The sequence below is a fragment of the Aureobasidium melanogenum genome (genome assembly GCF_000721775.1).
Source record: "Aureobasidium melanogenum CBS 110374 unplaced genomic scaffold scaffold_65, whole genome shotgun sequence".
Taxonomy (NCBI): Eukaryota; Fungi; Ascomycota; class Dothideomycetes; order Dothideales; family Saccotheciaceae; genus Aureobasidium; species Aureobasidium melanogenum.
Genome location: NW_024470117.1, coordinates 1 through 18,032, shown reverse-complemented (window position 1 = coordinate 18,032; position 18,032 = coordinate 1). Strand labels below are relative to the sequence as shown.

At 49.7% G+C, this 18,032-nt stretch overlaps 8 protein-coding genes across 8 annotated transcripts; 5 read left to right on the top strand and 3 right to left on the bottom strand.

Moving 5' to 3' along the window:
• Window positions 1-2,234: 2,234 nt before the first annotated feature.
• Window positions 2,235-3,247, bottom strand: M437DRAFT_30765 (uncharacterized protein; the record flags this gene model as incomplete). Its single annotated transcript, XM_041019193.1, has 4 exons — window positions 2,235-2,370; window positions 2,429-2,841; window positions 2,898-3,002; window positions 3,062-3,247. Coding segments are annotated over 4 exons (840 nt in total), but the record flags the coding sequence as incomplete, so codon positions are not given.
• Window positions 3,248-4,063: 816 nt separating this feature from the next.
• On the bottom strand, window positions 4,064-5,416 carry M437DRAFT_11739 (uncharacterized protein; the record flags this gene model as incomplete). Its single annotated transcript, XM_041018626.1, has 1 exon — window positions 4,064-5,416. A coding segment is annotated over one exon (1,353 nt), but the record flags the coding sequence as incomplete, so codon positions are not given.
• Window positions 5,417-6,116: 700 nt separating this feature from the next.
• On the top strand, window positions 6,117-8,653 carry M437DRAFT_79573 (nucleotide-diphospho-sugar transferase; the record flags this gene model as incomplete). Its single annotated transcript, XM_041027204.1, has 5 exons — window positions 6,117-6,185; window positions 6,837-7,067; window positions 7,113-7,185; window positions 7,304-7,720; window positions 8,571-8,653. 5 exons carry the CDS (start codon window positions 6,117-6,119, stop codon window positions 8,651-8,653), a joined length of 873 nt encoding a protein of 290 aa, XP_040874603.1.
• A 1,896-nt stretch (window positions 8,654-10,549) lies between these two features.
• M437DRAFT_70689 (uncharacterized protein) lies at window positions 10,550-12,054 on the top strand (the record flags this gene model as incomplete). Its single annotated transcript, XM_041025540.1, has 4 exons — window positions 10,550-10,609; window positions 10,661-11,421; window positions 11,469-11,593; window positions 11,642-12,054. The coding sequence occupies 4 exons, from the start codon at window positions 10,550-10,552 to the stop codon at window positions 12,052-12,054; spliced, it is 1,359 nt and encodes a 452-aa protein (XP_040874602.1).
• Window positions 12,051-12,708, bottom strand: M437DRAFT_89321 (uncharacterized protein; the record flags this gene model as incomplete). Its single annotated transcript, XM_041029029.1, has 3 exons — window positions 12,051-12,395; window positions 12,455-12,532; window positions 12,583-12,708. 3 exons carry the CDS (start codon window positions 12,706-12,708, stop codon window positions 12,051-12,053), a joined length of 549 nt encoding a protein of 182 aa, XP_040874601.1.
• A 246-nt stretch (window positions 12,709-12,954) lies between these two features.
• On the top strand, window positions 12,955-13,575 carry M437DRAFT_70688 (uncharacterized protein; the record flags this gene model as incomplete). The annotated part of the gene is made up of 1 exon (XM_041025539.1): window positions 12,955-13,575. The coding sequence occupies one exon, from the start codon at window positions 12,955-12,957 to the stop codon at window positions 13,573-13,575; it is 621 nt and encodes a 206-aa protein (XP_040874600.1).
• Window positions 13,576-14,288: 713 nt separating this feature from the next.
• Window positions 14,289-14,518, top strand: M437DRAFT_89320 (uncharacterized protein; the record flags this gene model as incomplete). Its single annotated transcript, XM_041029028.1, has 2 exons — window positions 14,289-14,441; window positions 14,492-14,518. The coding sequence occupies 2 exons, from the start codon at window positions 14,289-14,291 to the stop codon at window positions 14,516-14,518; spliced, it is 180 nt and encodes a 59-aa protein (XP_040874599.1).
• A 1,246-nt stretch (window positions 14,519-15,764) lies between these two features.
• On the top strand, window positions 15,765-16,808 carry M437DRAFT_70687 (uncharacterized protein; the record flags this gene model as incomplete). The annotated part of the gene is made up of 3 exons (XM_041025538.1): window positions 15,765-15,802; window positions 15,850-16,338; window positions 16,385-16,808. 3 exons carry the CDS (start codon window positions 15,765-15,767, stop codon window positions 16,806-16,808), a joined length of 951 nt encoding a protein of 316 aa, XP_040874598.1.
• Window positions 16,809-18,032: the final 1,224 nt, after the last annotated feature.

The window sequence follows — 18,032 nt, the reverse complement described above, 5'->3', positions numbered from 1 at the left end:
CAGGAGGGATCCGCTGCATATAGCGTGTTCCCACCGGCGAACAGAGCGAAGATTGTGCTGCTTGAAACTCGCTTGCCAGGGGCGATATGCAGGAAGTCATCATGATGAACCTGATAGTAGATTGCATCTATCGAAATCCTACCTTTTCGGATGCCAGGATTACTAGTTGCACACATTGGCGTTGTCCAGTGTTGTGGGAGGGTGTTCCCCTGGCGATCACAAAAAAAGCGTCGGTGATGCCGGCAGCAGTTCAAGGTCACACGCGATTCGGGAGGACAGTCGTGCGCTGATTCAGGTTCATGGCTCGTTAGTCTGCAGAAATGCCAAAGAGATGTGGTCACTTTGTGTTCCTTATGTGTTGATCGTTCATTCTTACCTGACTACGACAATTCTCCACAGTCATAAAGCCAGACAGTCGATGCAGAGGGCGTCCAGCAGTTGTAGAACGACTACGTGTCAAGCGTGGGAAACTTCATGCAGAAGCTTGACGAGGGCATTGAGACGTTTGCCGCTCAGAGTCTGACGCTTGCAAAAGTCAGCCGTACCTGCATGCCAGGGCTCAGATTGGTCCTAGTGATATCAAGTCTCTTGTCTAACAAGTCGTAATTATTACTCATCTCTGTGGTACTAAGTACGAACCTTATCCATCATTCCAGCACTGTGGCCCCCATGTGTACGCTTTGGAGATATTTGAAGCAAAGTCGATGGAAATCACCCCCATTGTACCTTGTGAACGCGTGTCAAATTCTGGAGGACTCGAAGGCCACCCAGTTCTGTTTCATCAGCTCCCTAGAACAAGATCGTGCTCTCCAATGTGTCCAAGTCGACTCCCGATACTGGTTCTTGTCTGAATACGCACAATGACTAGAGGGGATATAAACATAGTTGCCCGCGCTGGTTTCGTGATAGACTATACTGTTAATGGAGTGCCCGTTCTCGCCAGTATGATGTGATACCACTTACGCAGCTCAGATGTCTCCCAACGTATCGAACCTCTTGGGAAGCAACCATTGCACTCAACGATGTCAATCTGCAGGGTGGAACAAACGATCAGCATCCAGGGCTGACTGATTATTCAGTTTTTGCTAAAGAAGAGTGACAGGCCTTACACATTTGAGGTTCCTGGGAGAAGCTACATTATGTAGATTAGCTGTCGTCGCAATCACGACGGGCCACATCTGTACTGAGCAAGGATTCTTCGCTTTCGCCCAACTGTACTATGTCACGATCGGAAGCTGCGAGCTACGCAGGCGTCAAGCTAAGTCTTGAGACAGGCTCGTCGATGAACGAGACTATGTTAAGGCTTGTGACCCGCATATCTTGAGGCAGTGCAGACCAGCGTGAGGAATTCAAGTAAGGACCATTGATTCTCAAAGTAGCAGGCACGTCATGCGTTCTTTTGCTGTTGCTCTACACTCTAGTCATCTGAGTCAAATCCTCCTTCAATTCCATGTCGGTTTGAAAGTGCGGTAAAAGCTTTTGTGACAGGGACGAGACGATACACGATTGTGTACATGTTCTTTAAGGAGGGACCATCGTACATCTGAAGCATCTAAGCTACTTAGGTGTCACAAGATGACGCACCCGGATATCTGCTGCGGCTGATAGCTCGTAGTGAGACGCCATGTTCGTGATACAACACAATCACTGATCGTGAGGGCCATTCATCAGTCCGAGCCATGACACAGTCGGTGGCGCGGTCTCATCTCATATGGTGCTGAGGTTCTTGCTGCGGCTCTGTTACACCACCAAAAGCCGGATCCACTATGTACCTCGTCCTGTAGTTGTAGTGGTGTGTTGAACATGGTGGTAATTGCCGGTGCGAATACCTACCATCGAGTAGTGTAGTTTGTCGGTCGTGAGTGCGCCACGGAAATCTCGTCACCAGGTGCCTGTTCAACAATAACGCTTGTCTCAACTCGAATCCTACAATCCAGTGGACCCTTTCGCGAGAAGTTTCGCCGTCCTTGCGGCGAGACCTTCTGGTCACCCTGCTGTGGCGCCTCTGTTGTGACCGACGCAGCGTGTTCCCCCCCCACGTCACAAAGCCCCAGTTCTTCCAGTTCTTCTTCATCATACCCTTCTTCGTGCGGTCCTCTGAAACGTGGAACCTTGTGGGAAGCCCCTCTGCCATACCCTTGTTCAGTGTGACTGGGCAGCTTGTTTGCTTTACTGCTATCCTTGAGTCGAAACATGCTACGGATACCGCTCATGATGGGACGGAAAGTGATGATCAAGCATGAAGACACAATGCCTAGTGATGGCTCGAGTGAGGTCCAGATCTGGGCAGGTCCCAAAGCCCACGTGATGTCGATTTCATGCATCATACGAGACATGTAGATCAATCGGATGATTGCCGCGATTACTACACTTTCGACATAATTTTAGTATACAACCAGTATGGTATCCAGAGATGGCATGTACTTACAGTGTACCCAAGGCTAAGATACCCATGACGCTGAGCTTCTTCGTCCAAGACATCTGTAGGGACCAAATCCATGGGATTGGTAGAAGCAGGATGATCAGATCAAGGGCTGCGCTACAGATACCCGTAAATATCCACATTGACAGGTAATCCATGCAGCTACCATTGCTCGCACCAGTATATTGATCCCAGAAGTGGTGCAATGGTCGACAGGCCACCGTCATCGGCAACCACACAGATAGGGCATACATGCAAGAGGCAAGCGCGCAGGCAACCAGGCTCCGGTCGATCCACGTGCGGCACCTTATTGTGCCGCGCACCGAGCTCAACGAGAATATGCGCATGTAAGTCCAACAGAATGATAGTTTGAGGCCGACCGTTGCGACAACGTAGATCCATGGATAAATAAACAATGCCTGAAGACATGGTATCGACCGTCAGTCCCAGGTCTTGGAATCCGCTTGCGACTTACGATTGACATTTTGCGTAGTGAGGGTGTGCTGGTGGCCCAGACATGCTTTCCTGCTCCGAAATAGTTACTGGTGAGCGTACAGGCGGCTGTGCCATACTCCCCAAGCTTTCACACGTTATTCGTCAGAATGTTGAGCCCTCGCGTTTGACTTTCGTCGATCGTACCAGAGCCATCAGAATGAACCAATCGTCGCCGTCCAGCCCAACACGCTGTCTCTTCTTGACAATGATACGGAAAGCGACAGCTAATGTCGCGATGGTAGCGAGCACTGCTACAACCGAGTCATCCAGGACCTCCTGATTGGCCTGAAGATCTATACCAGGCGGAGGGCTTCCATAAAGCTCTGTCACTGATCGGGCCATTGCAGGTCAGTATACTTGCCTCAGACTGAGGTGGTATAGATGTTTGTTTCGAGGACACAGAGGACTTTGAGGAAATGTACACTGTTGCCAAGTGTATGTGGTTGTTCGTAGGTCAGGGCATCGCAAAGCTGGTGGAAAAGGAAAGAAGATAGTGCAGGGAGATATGTGAGGGCTTATGCGGCATTTCCCCCATCGCTAGGGGGTCTGGCTGGTACTATATCTTGACTCAACAAGTCCAGAGCGGGTCTCCGGCTCAATTTTACCTGGTTTTGACAGAGGAGCCAAGCAGGATCATTTGCTTGTACGTGAATGATGTATGCAGAACATGGTGACGCACGCAAGAAACCTAGGGCCGTATTCGGAAACAGTGTATCCAACGATACCCGAGACCCAGGGCTGACCGTGAGTAAAAATTACGGCTTGAAAAGAATCGTCAGAAGTGGATCGGTATCGACAGCGATCTACCGCCAGCGTTTGGCCAATTTACTCCATACATAAAGAACTACGACAAGTATATTGCACGACATACGCCAATTATGGTGCCGCTATCTCCTATGTTGAGCCGCAGGAAGATTGTGATCAGCAGCGAATGTCTCTCGAAATCATCTTTCTGTGCGGCACGTTCAATAGCGTATTTCTAACAGCCGGATAGTCTATACACAGAGTCTTCTAATCGTGCTTTGATCAAGAGCTTGGCACATAAACTCGGGCGCTTGGTCTGATTTCGGGAAGCTAACCTCGATACCCATACATCGAGCCTCTCGCTCTCGCCTATATACTGTCACACCCGGGATCTGTCGGTTTTGCATACCTGCACCAGACTGGATCCTTTTGCAGCTTCTCAAAGTTGCACTGATCCAAACCAACCGCGACTTCCATACCCTGTCCCTCCCCTTTGGTGACCTTCGGATAAATCATACTGAGTCCATTGAAAAGACCCCTCTTGGAGAACCTGACTCGTTCGATTTTTCCGATTGCAGGGCCAAAATCAAGGTCGTAGATATCCAATTTGTACCACGTGCTTGTAAGGCAGTCGCTGCCCATCAGATTCGGGTATGAAGCCGACACAACGTGATCATATCCAGGAATGGTGTCAAGGAGCGTGACGAGCGACTTGACGTACTCTGGCGTTCTCTCATCAACCGCTTTCCTGACCTCAATGGCAAGAGAGCCGATGCTCGAGGGTTCGCGAAGATCCCTGATGGGGATTGCCGCACGAGCGTAACTCATGGGACAGCCAGGGTAACGCCGTGATAGAGCTGGTGTAGAACGAAGTCTCAGATCGACGTTGACGATATGATAAGAGAGTTTGGTTGCGTCCGGAAACCTTTCGGGATCATTTTGCGCCCGATATACCGCGTACCAAAGCAATGCAGTGACCATATCGTTGGTCGACAAGCTGCGCATCACAGCTTCATCGCGTCCAGGGTGCACCATAACGTAGTCTTCCTTCAGCTGGACCAAAGCTTCGGGAGACAATAGGTAGACCCGAGATTCATGCGTTTCTTTCATCGCTGTTTCTCCGAAAGTAATGGGTTCGGGACTGATGATGAGTTCAGGATGGTGTTCTGGCCGGCCCATTTTAGCGGTCGGCTTATGAGAAGCGATGTGGGCGGTCCGGTCGAACGTTTCGATGGGCAGAGAGTCGCACTTGGGAATGCTATCATCTTGCGAGTGACGACAATTCTGAGCCCACACCCGTAACACCTCGGTCAGGCCCTGAGCATCAAAGATCGAGTGATGACATTGGGCGGCCAGAATGAAACCACCGTCGATGATGTTCAGCTGAGGGACAAAGACCGGTTGCTGCTTGCCCACCACCGGAAAAACACCGCGATGACAAAGGTCCGTAGGATTGAGTCTCGACTGGGGAAAATTCTGCTTTCGTAATTCGTCATAAACTAGACCAGTCCCACGAAGATCCTTCCTTATCAAGTCCCCAAAAGATCCAGGACTGAGAGCAATCTTGCCGGTCGGTTTTTTGCCATCGTCGAAAGGCACAATCTCACACGCGAGGGACGGGATGGCCTGGCGGGTCGGCTCCAGGCTTGTGCGAAGGTGATGAAAAACATGCTCAGGATCAACGCCAGGAAGCGATTTGAAGAAACACAGTGGAGAGTAATAGCCACGCGGATTCGATTGCTCGATTTGAGACAGGTCGAGGGGATTCGCTGATGGACGTTTGTGATCAAGGCCGTCTTGCACATAGAACGCTGCCGTGCTAGCAGATTCGGCAACCGTATCTTGAGGCAAAGTGGCGCCCATTTTCCAGAATCAAATCACAATTCGAAGGTACAAAGACGATCTGTATATGGAGCGGCGCCATTGGCCTATATACACGGCTCGTGATTCGAAAGAGCATTCGGCCTTTATTGCGAACGGTCAGTCGAGGATAGCCCTCGTACGGGCTGCGAGATATGATTTGCATCGCGCTTAGAAGAATATAGGATGATATCGCCGTACAGGCGAGCCTCAAATGAAGACTTGATGAAGTGAGTGGAGCTTCGCGATGGGTCTGGCGATTAGTGCATGGGCTAGGTAACCTGTTCACGCCATCGTTTGCGTGCCGCAAACCTATGGCGCGTCGGTAGTGAACCAGATTCCTCATTGGTGGGGGAACTTTGACCTTCGGCACCGACGTTCCGTTGACGCACAGATGCGATGAGCTAATCCCGTTCCGGCTGGTCAGCAACGCACATCAGAGCTGTACGTTCGGGGGTGAAAACCTGTCAACCATGATCCTTGTCTGCAACACCGGAGTGAGCACGTGCCGTTCCTGGCGAGACGAGCGAAACGAAACAAAACAAAACATGAATAACGCTAGGAATTTAAAACACCGATTCATTACCAACCGCGCATGCTTTTGCCCGATCTGGAATCGAACCACTGTACAGCACTTCCCCTCTTGATTGATAGCGAATTGAACGTACCTCAGGGTTAACACGACTCAACACACTGGCAAGCGGAAGGGTAGCAGGAGATCTCGGTTCAATTGTCCGATGCGTGACAGATCTGGCTCCAGAGTGCGGCAGTCGTCTCAGCGGTGTTGAATTTGTTGCAGAGGGATGGGGAATGACGCAGCATGAAGCAGCATACTATAGGATATTTACGATATGCAGGATCATCACCAAGCGAGATGAAAGAAGGGTTTGCCACGTTGAGCAGCAGATCCGCAGAAGAGCAACGAGCTTACGATCTGTTTCCTGGCCAGATCTCCCACTATCTGTATTCTACCAAGTGCTTCCACCTCTGAGGGAAGTGTGATTGAGATCCGGCATTTTCTCACACTTCGTGTGTACCCTCCAACACCCACACTTTGTTGATCATCAGTCTAGCAGTCTCGATCGCTGATCAAGTCCAAGAGAGGCCGAAGCAATCGTATGCCGTGACCCGTGGAAGTTACACTCGACCTGCGAATATGATGAGGACGACACAACTATCTTTCATGCTTATCGGCTCCATCCCGGCTACCATAGCATTGATCAAAAACTCACACTTTTTCTGGCAGCGAGACGTGAAGACGTCAACCCGCTTGCTGGCTCTACGATACTGTCCGCGTTTGGGACTTTGTTCGAAGATGAGTCTGGAATTTCCATTCCTTGCTAGGTTCGCATACTGCCAATATGTTGCAGACCGAGACTACTTGTGCAATTCCCTTATGATCTTCGAATCACTCAGTCTGTCTGGAAGTCAGGCGGACTTCCTGTTGATATGTCCTCAGCACTGGAACTTGGATTGGAGCTCTATAGTAGGACATTGGTTGCGGAAAGCAAGACAAGAGTATGGTGTGAAGCTAGCTCCCATCCAGGTCAAATTCGAGGGAGAACACACCTGAGCGGACAGCTTCACCAAGCTTCTCGATTTCAATCAGACGCAATATGAGAGAATCATAAGTCTCGACTCGGACGCTAACGTTTTTGGAGTATGTTCGGAGGTACAAGAAGCTGTTCTTCCGCTCAGGCTGACACCTCCTAGCATATGGATGACCTGGTTTTTTTCCTCGTGTCCCTATCGCTATGCCCCGTGCATACTGGCTAGAAGAAGGTCTCTCATATCAGATTGCAGTGATAGAGCCCTCTGAATACCAGTTTGAGCGTATTCTCCGAGCTTTCAGACGTCGACAGGAGTCTGACTTCGACATGGAAATCGTCAACGATCTCTATGCCCGAGACTGCGTCATCATTCCTCATAGAACTTATGACCTTCTTACGGGCGAATTTCGCAAGAAGGATCACCATAGGCATCTAGGGTCGACGGTGGAAAAATGGGATGCAAAAAAGATCTTGGCAGAGGCCAAGTATGTACACTTTTTTGACTGGCCATATCCTAAATCGTGGCTCCCAAACTCGGAAGTGAAGAGACTGGAACTACAATCGGACTGCGACGGCGCTGAGTCAGGAGAACGAGACTGCTCTGAGCGTCGCATTTGGAACGAAATCTACCGGGAATATCGCGAAAGGCGTAAATTAAGCACATCCTTTGCCATGTTTGGTAGCAGCTGACCATCTACAAGAGAATATGTCAGGAAGAAACAACATCTTTGTGAAGTGTAATAAGTGCCTACGAGCCTGGTCATAACTTGATTTCGGTCAGGTGAAGACTTGCGTCGGCTGTTTGCGAGTCGATGATACTTGGTTGAGTCCGTCGAGAGCGAAATGTAGAGTCAACCACAGGGATCTTCGATCTTGAACCCAGTCTATCGATCATGGTCTGACTCGAGTTTATACGAATGGTCGTCTAGGTAAACTCGATGGGTAGTCTTTGTAGATGCTCAGCGAAAGTCGTAAGTGACATTGTGTCCACTCATAATACCATCCCACATCAGGCTCAAACTTGGACCCGGTATGTGTACAAAGCTCTTCACAAACAGCTTTTCGTTCGCCACTGTAAAGATGCCTTGACCGTCGTGCTAATCAGATGATCATCGAAATTTCGTCCGACTACGGTGTCGATCGTTGTTCCAGTGTCACGTTTCTGCGGCACACCGCGCCTTCTGTGGAGCGTCTCGAATTTTGGCCCAGTGCTGGAGCGATATAGATCACACCTTTTGTATCGAGTCGAGTTACCCGTACAGGGAAAGCAAGAACTTTGAAGTGAGAGAGTGAGACAGAAACGCTTCTGGCCAATTGTTGAATTCAGGGATGTAGCGTGGGTCAAGGAAATGATGATATCCTGGTTCTACTATTTTACTACAGACACGCAAGCCCGTCCAATCTATTCTGTGCTCTTGTTACTTGAATTCTCAGAGATCAAGACCTTCACAGTGATCCTAGAAGCGTCTTGATTACCACATACTCTAAGCTCTTCCCAGAACAGGTCCAGAATCGCCATCTTTTCCTCATGGTTGTCGTCGAACAAAAACATTGGGTTCATCGAGGATCACGTAGACCCTGACAAGTCTTCAGCCTCAAACCACAGCTTATATCGTTGTATGCATCTTCCCGGTACATGTTCGTGGAAACCGAGCTCTATAGCCCCAACTAGCTCGGGCAAGTCTCGCGATTCCGTCCTAGCTTGCTTTCTGACCTCGATCTTGAAGATCACTCCATCTATTGTTGGAGAGTTCTGGCCACCAAACGAGGTTGGTCGACCGATCTGTTGAGCGGGAACGATGTTTGCTGCTGCTGGAGTCGAATTGCCGCTGGTAGTGGGGTCGAGCTGATCCGCCTAGTCATGGCTTTTCTGCGATGCGTTCTGCAGATCTCGATCTTTCTCCTGCGCCATGGTACCGATGGATGACTAGCTGTGTTTCCGTCTGAGCGAATTTCGCTTCTAGTCTGAGTGCTCGGGTCCATGATACTTTGTACTTGGACGTGGAGAGGTGGGGTTCGACTAAGAACGGTACTCCTCTGTTTCGAGCGATCAAGAGTGTACGGTGTCCATGTGGAAAGCGGTGCTCGATCTGCTCTCTGGGTGGTTGATAATCTCGTCATCGAAGCAGATGTTAGTGTGGTTTGGTGGGGAGCAGTCTTGTCGTCGAAAACTACATCAAAGTGCTTGTTGGCCACTGAGTATATCTGATGCAGCTGTTCTCTGTTCGGCGTGATAACAGCTGCGGGAGTTTTTTCCACGGGTAGATTGATTGGAAAAGGGCTATAATCCATTCAAATGATATACAAAGTCTCGGTCACTGTTTGTGTAGACGAAAGAGCTGTCATATGCGGCTACATTAAACAAGGGGCAGATAGTGGAAAACGAGGGGTTCTCACACCAGATATGTGGGGGGAAATAACCAAAACACTCCGCAGAAGGACTTGACATTGGATCTCCGGCCCGGGGCCCCATTGCAGTTGCGCCTTTCACTGGCCAGTTACGCGTGAAACGTCATATCCACGCGTGTCAGTGGATCAAGCTAGCAATGCGCGGAGACCATGCAACATATGCTTCAGGACTTGTGTATCGTCTCGATGAAATTATGACGAAGTTCTTAGGACATATCCTGGTACCATCCATTTACGATCTTGACGAGGATCCATCATCCAGCCGCAGGCGACCCTAAGCAGTCTGTGCGGCTAGACTTGCCCTTCTCAAATCTTGATTTAGCTATCGTCGGCCGCATCAAGCCTGTTCGCTTCGCCAGAGCTCGGGAACGCCAATGTACGGCTCGCAAAACCCAGAAACTGGCAAAACGATCAGCGTCTGTAAACACATTCCAGACAGCTACATTGGAAGATAGTGTGCACTGTTGTCTCAAAGATCAATGTGACATAGCCAACAATTGATATAGTCCAACATATGGTTCACAAGCTTCTTTTGTTTCGAATATGCATTATGAATCACAGAAATGATGGCGTTTCAGAGAATCTGTCTTCCTCTAAGCTCGCAGATTATTCGATGCGTTTTTCGCTCTCGCTACACGATTTCCTAGAAGCTCGTTGCCCTCGCGGTGATGCTAGTTGCGTTCAAAATGCCATATTCTTCGACAACTTCCTGATACTAGCGCTGGTCGTGCACGTCTTCCTCACGATCATTGTCGAAGCAGAATCCTGTATGCTCGTAGGATAACGCAGACCACAAAACGTCTTCGAATTTGCTCATAATGATGCGGTGTTCGATAATGACTGGTAGCGTGCACACAAGCAGATCGGTACCCGTGAAGGTAGGAGACAAGTAAGACTGGCTCCCCGACAACATCATCTGTGACTATGTTAAGCACTTGCGGTTGACGTGCCAAGAATGGACATCGAAGTCCATTCTTGGCAGCGCTTGCAGTCCTGCAGCATTAAGACAGTCTCCAGCATGCGTTTCACGTCGCGTCTCGACTCTCGACGCCCATCAAATCAACTCGTCATGGTCTGCCTCTGTACACGCTTGAGGAAAAGAGACTACGACTCATTGACAAACGATGAGGTATGCAAAGAGCGTCTGGAGACTGCTGTTTCTATTTTGACACAACCACAGATATGCCTTCTGGATGAGGCGGCCTGCTTCACAGAGCACAGGCGGCTCCAGCTGCGACAGAGTCGACAACCCGTCAGAGCAAGGCGGGTTAAAGTTATGGCCAACCAGACTTCCTCTGCAAAAAGACCTAGAACATCTTCTATCATTGTACCGGCAGTCGTTTCGGTACCTCGAGGCGCGACCAAGACAGGTAAAACAGTCACGCGTCCAGGGCAAACCATTGTGCGTCACCCGTTAGGAGACTTTGGCATAGATCAATCATCTCGTACCGAGGAAGAGATCAGTCAGCAGGATACATCGCTCGTAATCCCAAAAACATCTATATGTTCGACAGAAGACATGAACGGGTCACAAGAGTCAGAGAGATCTATGCATAGCGGGCTGCCGCAGAAGACGGTGCAATACATCTCGAGCATGGTGGTGACTATCTTGTCACACCAGAGGTCGTGGATCGAATCTACCTGTATCTTCACCGCTCTCCTTGGCTCGAAGCCAAGTGGCTGGACAATCGCAAGTCACTCCTCTGAAGCAGTTGAATCCACACTTGCGAACACTTTTGTGCAAGTGCAGGTAAAAATACTTCAACATCAGATCTTCAACAAACTTCTAGCCTATGCTGCCAACAGCCTGTGGGCCGGGAAGCATCTCGGGAATAGCAGCGAGAACCTGACGAAGTTGAGGAGACATGGAAGTGGAGCAGCAGAATTTGTTCGTGCTGCAGGGAATGCTACAAGTATACTGTTACTGGTGCCTCCATCATGGTAAAAACATTTGACATCGTTTCTTGCTGCAAAGCTGATTCATTAAGGTTGCGTAAATCTACGAACGAGATTCGCACAAGAGTTTCGAAGATGAAGCAGTCAGCCGCCGTCTTTCCCTATCTAGAGCAGTTTGAAACACTCGCACAAACACTACTAGGCAGGCTGAAAAGAGGTTCGAGGCACTTCCCACCTGATGGATGGGATCGCTGATGTCTTCCAGAAATTGAGACCATGCATTCAGAAAGCTCTCATCTACTTATTCGAGGACCACCAGTATCAACACAACCATCCCCTGACACTCGAGAGTCTTATCCGTTCCAAAGACCACATGGAACCACAGCCCCTTCTCCGAACGACGTGTCTGTGTCTGGATCGGATTCGATGTCTCAGGTACAGCCATCCCAGGCAGCAGGCGACGGGAGCGTGGACCTTATAGGATTTAGTGACCTACACCGTACAGCATTGAGTCCAACGGCGCAGACCCAACCAGTATTCTCGGTATTGCATCAACACCCTAGTACCTCTCTTGACAGGGATGGCATGATGGCCGCTTCGCTCGACCCGACACTAGTGGGATCACCATGTTACGTCGACGACGACGGCAACCACATAAATCCTTTCATGCTTGTCTAGAGTGTGATAGCATGGCCAGGCCCCGAAGGCTGCAGACGAATTACGATTAGTATGCAGAACCCCGAGCCTGGAAACTGGATTGATTCAGAGCCCGAAATCACGACTCCCTCGCCCGCCTTGACCTCATCATCCTTCCAGGGGCACCCATTTTCAGAATTCCAATCCTGCAAGGGAATGAAAACCATCGGCTGTGCCATTCCCGTCAAACCCTTCTTGATGAACGACAAGGTATCTGGTGTCTCAGGAATCTTGATGACCGCCCAGTCGTAAAGAGCTTTGCTCAGGTCACTTGGAGGCTCGAGATCGATACTGAGATATGCCGTAGAGATGTTTCCATCATGCTATGTGGGGTTTAGCAAAGGTCGGGCAGGTCTTTACTCGGAAACTTGTCGTGTATTACGTCGAGCCACTTTTCAACAATCCGCTTAGCTACGTTTCCGTTACTTTTCAGGACCAAGAATGCGAACTTGTAGTTTTCCTAACACTTTTTAGCACATGTTGTTCCATTTTCATTCCATCTGGACGTACACTCTTGTAAAGATCCTCACAGTCAGTCTCACAAAACACGTCCAAAGCATGTTGCACTTCCTCTTTCGTAAGACAGCTGTCTATCCGGTTGGGAGAAGAAGATGTAGAGATCGACGACACGTTCATGATGTCCGGCGACGAAACAAGATCTGCGGCAGACAAAATTTGGTCCTTTCGTCCATGCGAAGACGACGATGATCTATAAAAACAGCCGCTTCGTGGCAGTTTTTGATTCGCCAAGACGTTTACGGAAAGTTCGGGTGGGGCCGGCGGGTAAAGGGTGGAGTGCGACTTTCACTTGCACCTCTATCCTTTCTCTCTCCGTCTTTCGGACAGTCCCACGTCTCTCACGAGTCTAGGCAACGATCCCCAATGACCTCGGGAATTTTTGCGCCCCACCAGGTCCATAATGCTGTTCCTCTTCTCGAACATGCTGATTTTTTGAGTGACGATCTACTCTTGAAGGTCGGCGCGATCTTGATCAGGGCCAAGGAGCATCGGAATTGGGGCATCTGCCGCAAACATCGCCACCACGAGCTCAAGCCGAAGGAGTTGATGGTCCATGAGACGAATGGACCAAGAGATATCTGTAGACCTGTCGAATGGAACCCCACCAGCAAGGTTTATCCTCATTCATGGCACTACACGAGCGGTGATCATCTCACGCCGTATGAGTATGGCACCCAGCCGCAGCCAGACATACCACTACCGCTTGCCTCCGAGCTGTTGGAAGTTATGAGAACCGAGTCGACTGTGGCTCTGATACCAATCGCGACGTCCTTGGAAGGGGGAGATAAGAAGTGGGTCGAGACTGTGAGCTCCGAGGATCGCAGCATGACTTCAGACCTTGTTCCCCAAAGTCGATGTTTCCCCCAATCTGAAACAGTGGGCTGGATGTTCTTCCCTGCCGGCCAAGGAGCTGTGAAGGCAGTCGTCATAAGAGAATGCAAAAAGAACCCCGTGACGGGATTTCACAAAGCCGAGTACACCTAACAAGTAGTTATCTTCCGAACCCCGACTGATCTTCCATTTTAGCGAAGCCATGAATTTTTTCTCAGTCATTGGTGCGTTTCCCGCCTTGTCATGATTTTCGCTCTTGCTAGCAGCAGAAGTACGTGGAGCCTAGACCACAGACAAGTGAGATATCCTTACTTCACTTGAAGAAAAACTCCTTACTTCCACATCTGATTAGGCTGTTCGCTTGAATGGAATGTTGCAGTACTGACCAGAGTTGTGACTTCATGCTGTGCATGGTTCACCCATCAGTCCCTTTGCGTACATTATGATACCGAGACCACTTCTTACTACAGCGCGGATACTCATAATCCAGGAAGACCGATTTCGCAAATCATCAAAGATGTCTTGACTCCAACACACAAACCTGAGTGAGACTCTTAGTCCAGTGCACTAGTATCTTGGATGGCTAGTCCAGCCCAGTGAACGTTCCTTGCTCGTGTGAGCGTTGTCTTCACTGCGGCAATCGTGACCATGATCGTCTTGCGAATGACACGTGCAGATCTGCATGCACCGAGTTACAGGCAGTACAGCCAATTCAACCAAAGGATTAGTGTCAACGACATGACCTCCCCAGCACATCAGGATCCATGCAGTTTCATGCAAGATTTGAGGGACATCACGTGGAAAGACCTTAATAAAGCTCCCCTGTGCTTTTGCAAACATAGACTCATCGTATGTAAACTGGCGCCATGGGACTCACTCGTTACTTATCACTCATTTTCTGCTGTCTTCCTGGTCCAAAGCATGAAGATGCTTTCCCTGCTAGAGATCATGCGCCCACGCTCTCCGCTACCGAGCCCCGAGACAAGGAACTCTCTTGCAAGAATTCGCTACCACCTAATGTACATCACCTATCTCAAACCTCGATATTGCTGATGCTGATCTTTCACAGAGACCGACTTCTCGCTTCAGCAATTAGGCATGGAACTGCGTTTGAGAGATCGGCAAATCTCAAAGTAATGGGCCTGGACGGCTTGTCGTTGTCGGGCAATAACGAGGACATTTGAACGGGTTACATACAAAAAAACCTTCAGCCATGCAATATGTCTGCTCCAATCAAAACTCTCGTCTTCTTTCCCTCCGCCAATCTAGATTGACGTTCTTCAGTCCTAATCAGTATGGCTCTTGCAACGAACTTTGGACATGACTCGAACCTTAGATGTCTTTACTCCTGCCTCTCATGGTTTTGCGGTGACTTAACACTTGGTACAGCCTCGACGACTCATGAGATGCGAATCTTCAGTCAATATCTGCGCAACAGACGTTGAAAGCTGCGTGGAAGATTTAGGCAGACGACCGTGTTGGCATGATCGCACGGCGCATCTAGTAAATATCAGTACGTCAGCCACGTTTGTGTCGGTAACAACGCATTTCCTGCACTTACGCAGGGTTAAGGCAAGGACGTCCACGTCAAATAGCTATCCAAGAATCAAACGCTCAGTGCTACGAACGCGTGAAGCTGACGAATTCCCTAAGACGCGTAGTAACGCGACGCTAGGGCGTGGCTTGCAGTGAACATATCCTCATGGACACAAAGATTAATCATCGCAGATGCTTACTTGCTAGTTGATTGGTCGGCAGAGATGAGCTGCAAATTCCTTCCTCCAAGTCTCGTTACCAGCCGGATGCTTGTTTCTCATTGTCTCGCTTGTCCGCAGTGACAAGTACATGTGCTATCAATGACAGAGGTTGTTCGTTGAGTTGGTTCTGAACAAGCTCATCTGTGTCGAATTGACTCTGTGAAGTAGAACGGTATCGTATGCAGGCTAGCTGTAAACGTCACATCGACAGAATGATTATTCGAGTCTCTGGTGCGGTTGCGCGTCGTTGTCGGGCCCGTTTGTTTCTCTGGCGCGCGAGGTCGTGCAGATATCGCACATCAGCCCGTAGTTTGCAAGCGGCATCACCACACCCTTGGAGGTCCTGAAGCGAAATGACATGTGTACATATTCACAAGGTCTACTATATCACTTTCACGCATCGTATGCGTGATGAGCTCGACTGCTCCAGCTAATGTACGCCCTGAAGCTTGGAGACCTCCAGCTTCAAGGATTTGCGTCCGATCTGCATCGGATCAGGGGTTTGGGCACGGGTTTGGCATGAGTATAAGATTGAAGCCATCTCTCGTCAGCACCATTCCGACTCTTCGCCAAAGGACTTGTACTATGGAGCCATTCAAGCAGATTGGAAAGCATTACTTACAGTATGTTCATTGCATGTTATCGGTCTCCGTTCACTAACGCCGCGCAGAGAGAAATGTTGTCTACTCTCGCCTGAAAAGCTGCTCATCTACCAGATCCCTCGCTTCTCGAACCTCCACGACAAAGACAAATGTTGGTTCATGGCTTACTGCGGAGGGCAAGAGAAAAAGTCTTGTGTGATGAACTCTCCGGACGAGACACATGATGTATTCTTGTTAGCTGAAGATGCGCTACTCAAAGTGTCGGCGAGCCTTGCTCTGATCGCACATTTGTCCGATGAGAAACCTGAATCCATGATACATATCTTTCATGTCAAAATGCGGGAAGTATCTCGAGGCACAGTTCTCGCACGAGATAAGCTGCCGATGGCCAATTTTTTGTCCTCCACTGGCAAATGGGATTTGGTTCTGGTGTCTGGCTCGGTCTTGCTTTCTTCAGAAAATCTAAGCTGCTGGACCGAGCTCAGTGTCAGCGAGGATACCCTCCTGAGTAAAGCAATGAAGAAATTTGTTGCGGATTCAACAAGTGCCCCGGAGAGGTCGGTTCGTCTCCTCGATACACAGATCACTGCTGACTTGGTGTAGGGTTATGCATGTCTACTATCTACAGTGCTTCTGCAAGGACCGAGGTCCACACCTAGCTCACGGCCGCTTCAGCCTTGACCGTGTATATGTCGAGCTTTGCCACCAAGAGAACGGTCCTGATAGAAAGACGATCGTTGTGGTTACCGAGAAGACATGGGCGATCATGAAAGGGAATTTCGAAAGCATCACTAAGTTGTATCCATTGCAAGATGCTTCTGACCTCGACGATGATCGCCTCCATTGGTTCAAATCCAAGATCGAATTCGTACAGTGGCTTGACTGTCACGATCCAGGTGCTAGTGTCGGCGAACATTCAGTCCAAATTACAGTCCCACCTCCATTCAAACCTCCAATCATGCCTTGTGCAGTCCTGAATGCGGATTTGAAAGAAGGGGGATTCTTCGTTGATAGCTGGCTCAGTTAGCACCAACTGGAGGGTGTGCACGTTGACAGCGCATGGCGTATGGATATTCCACTCTTCACCGTGCCTTATTAACCTAACGCATCAATGTCGCGGCAATGAAAGCAAATCTTGAGCCATGGCTGATCATTGCATGAGACGTCGTATCAGCTAGGACAGGTGCGCGCTCTTCAGCCAAATCTTCACTCTTCACGAAGGAAGTCAACAATCCATGGAAGTTCTTGTATCATGCACAAACAGATGGCCCACACGCGTACCCACATCTGCGCTTTTGAGACTTAATTATTTTGCGACGCAATGGAAGCAAGCAAGCGCCATCTCGTCTCGCGCTCTTTAATGATACCAAGGCGCTGCATTGAATGTATGCAGCACGGCAGACTCTGCATGTAGCGCTGGCCACCGCTAAAGCTTCGGGATGCGAGTTGCAGAATGGAGCATAGAATCCTTGACCGGCGCCTCATCATGGCGACAATACTGACAACACTCACACCGATATCAGAATGCCATGCACAGAAAGCGTGCCTCTCCTCTCCGGAGACTCACCTCCAGGTTCTGGTACTTACCGTCTGAGCTACTGGATCAAAGGGCTCTACCTCGCCATACCGAAGAGCAAGCCTGCCGCCAAGGTGATGATCTGCTGCTGTATACTGGAAGTCTTCCTGGGCTGCTGTTCCCTGATCGAATCCTTGATCATGCAATTCCTCGTCTCACGAGACAGAGCATTCCTCATGGCCTTAAACCGTCTAGTCTTCGAAGCCATTACTCCGATGGTTGGAGCGGCTATATCGGCCCTTCGGACGTTCACTGGCAGGGAGACACACAAAAACTTCATGAAAATCTTGGGACAGAGCAAGAGACACTCGTCAGACCATGACCAGGGGAAAGGTCCATCAATGAATAAGATAGGCGCCGTCGACATCTACTGTCAGGAGATCAGGTCACTCTTCCTCAATCTGACCACTCTCTGTATCACTCTGGTTTCCCTCATAGCCAGCGGCTGTTCTGGACGGAGCGTTTGGGTCGCCACGCTACCTTTCTACTCGTTGTGCGACCTTACGGTGATTGCCGTGGATATACTGCGGCGCCATCCCGCGACTTATGAGCTGCTCGCTGCGAAGTCGTCACTCAGCGGTCGATCGTCAGTGACTATGCCCAAACAGTCGAGCGAGTTCATTGAGTACTGACTCTGCTTTCAGACCAAAAGACGCGCAATTGGGACAATGTTTC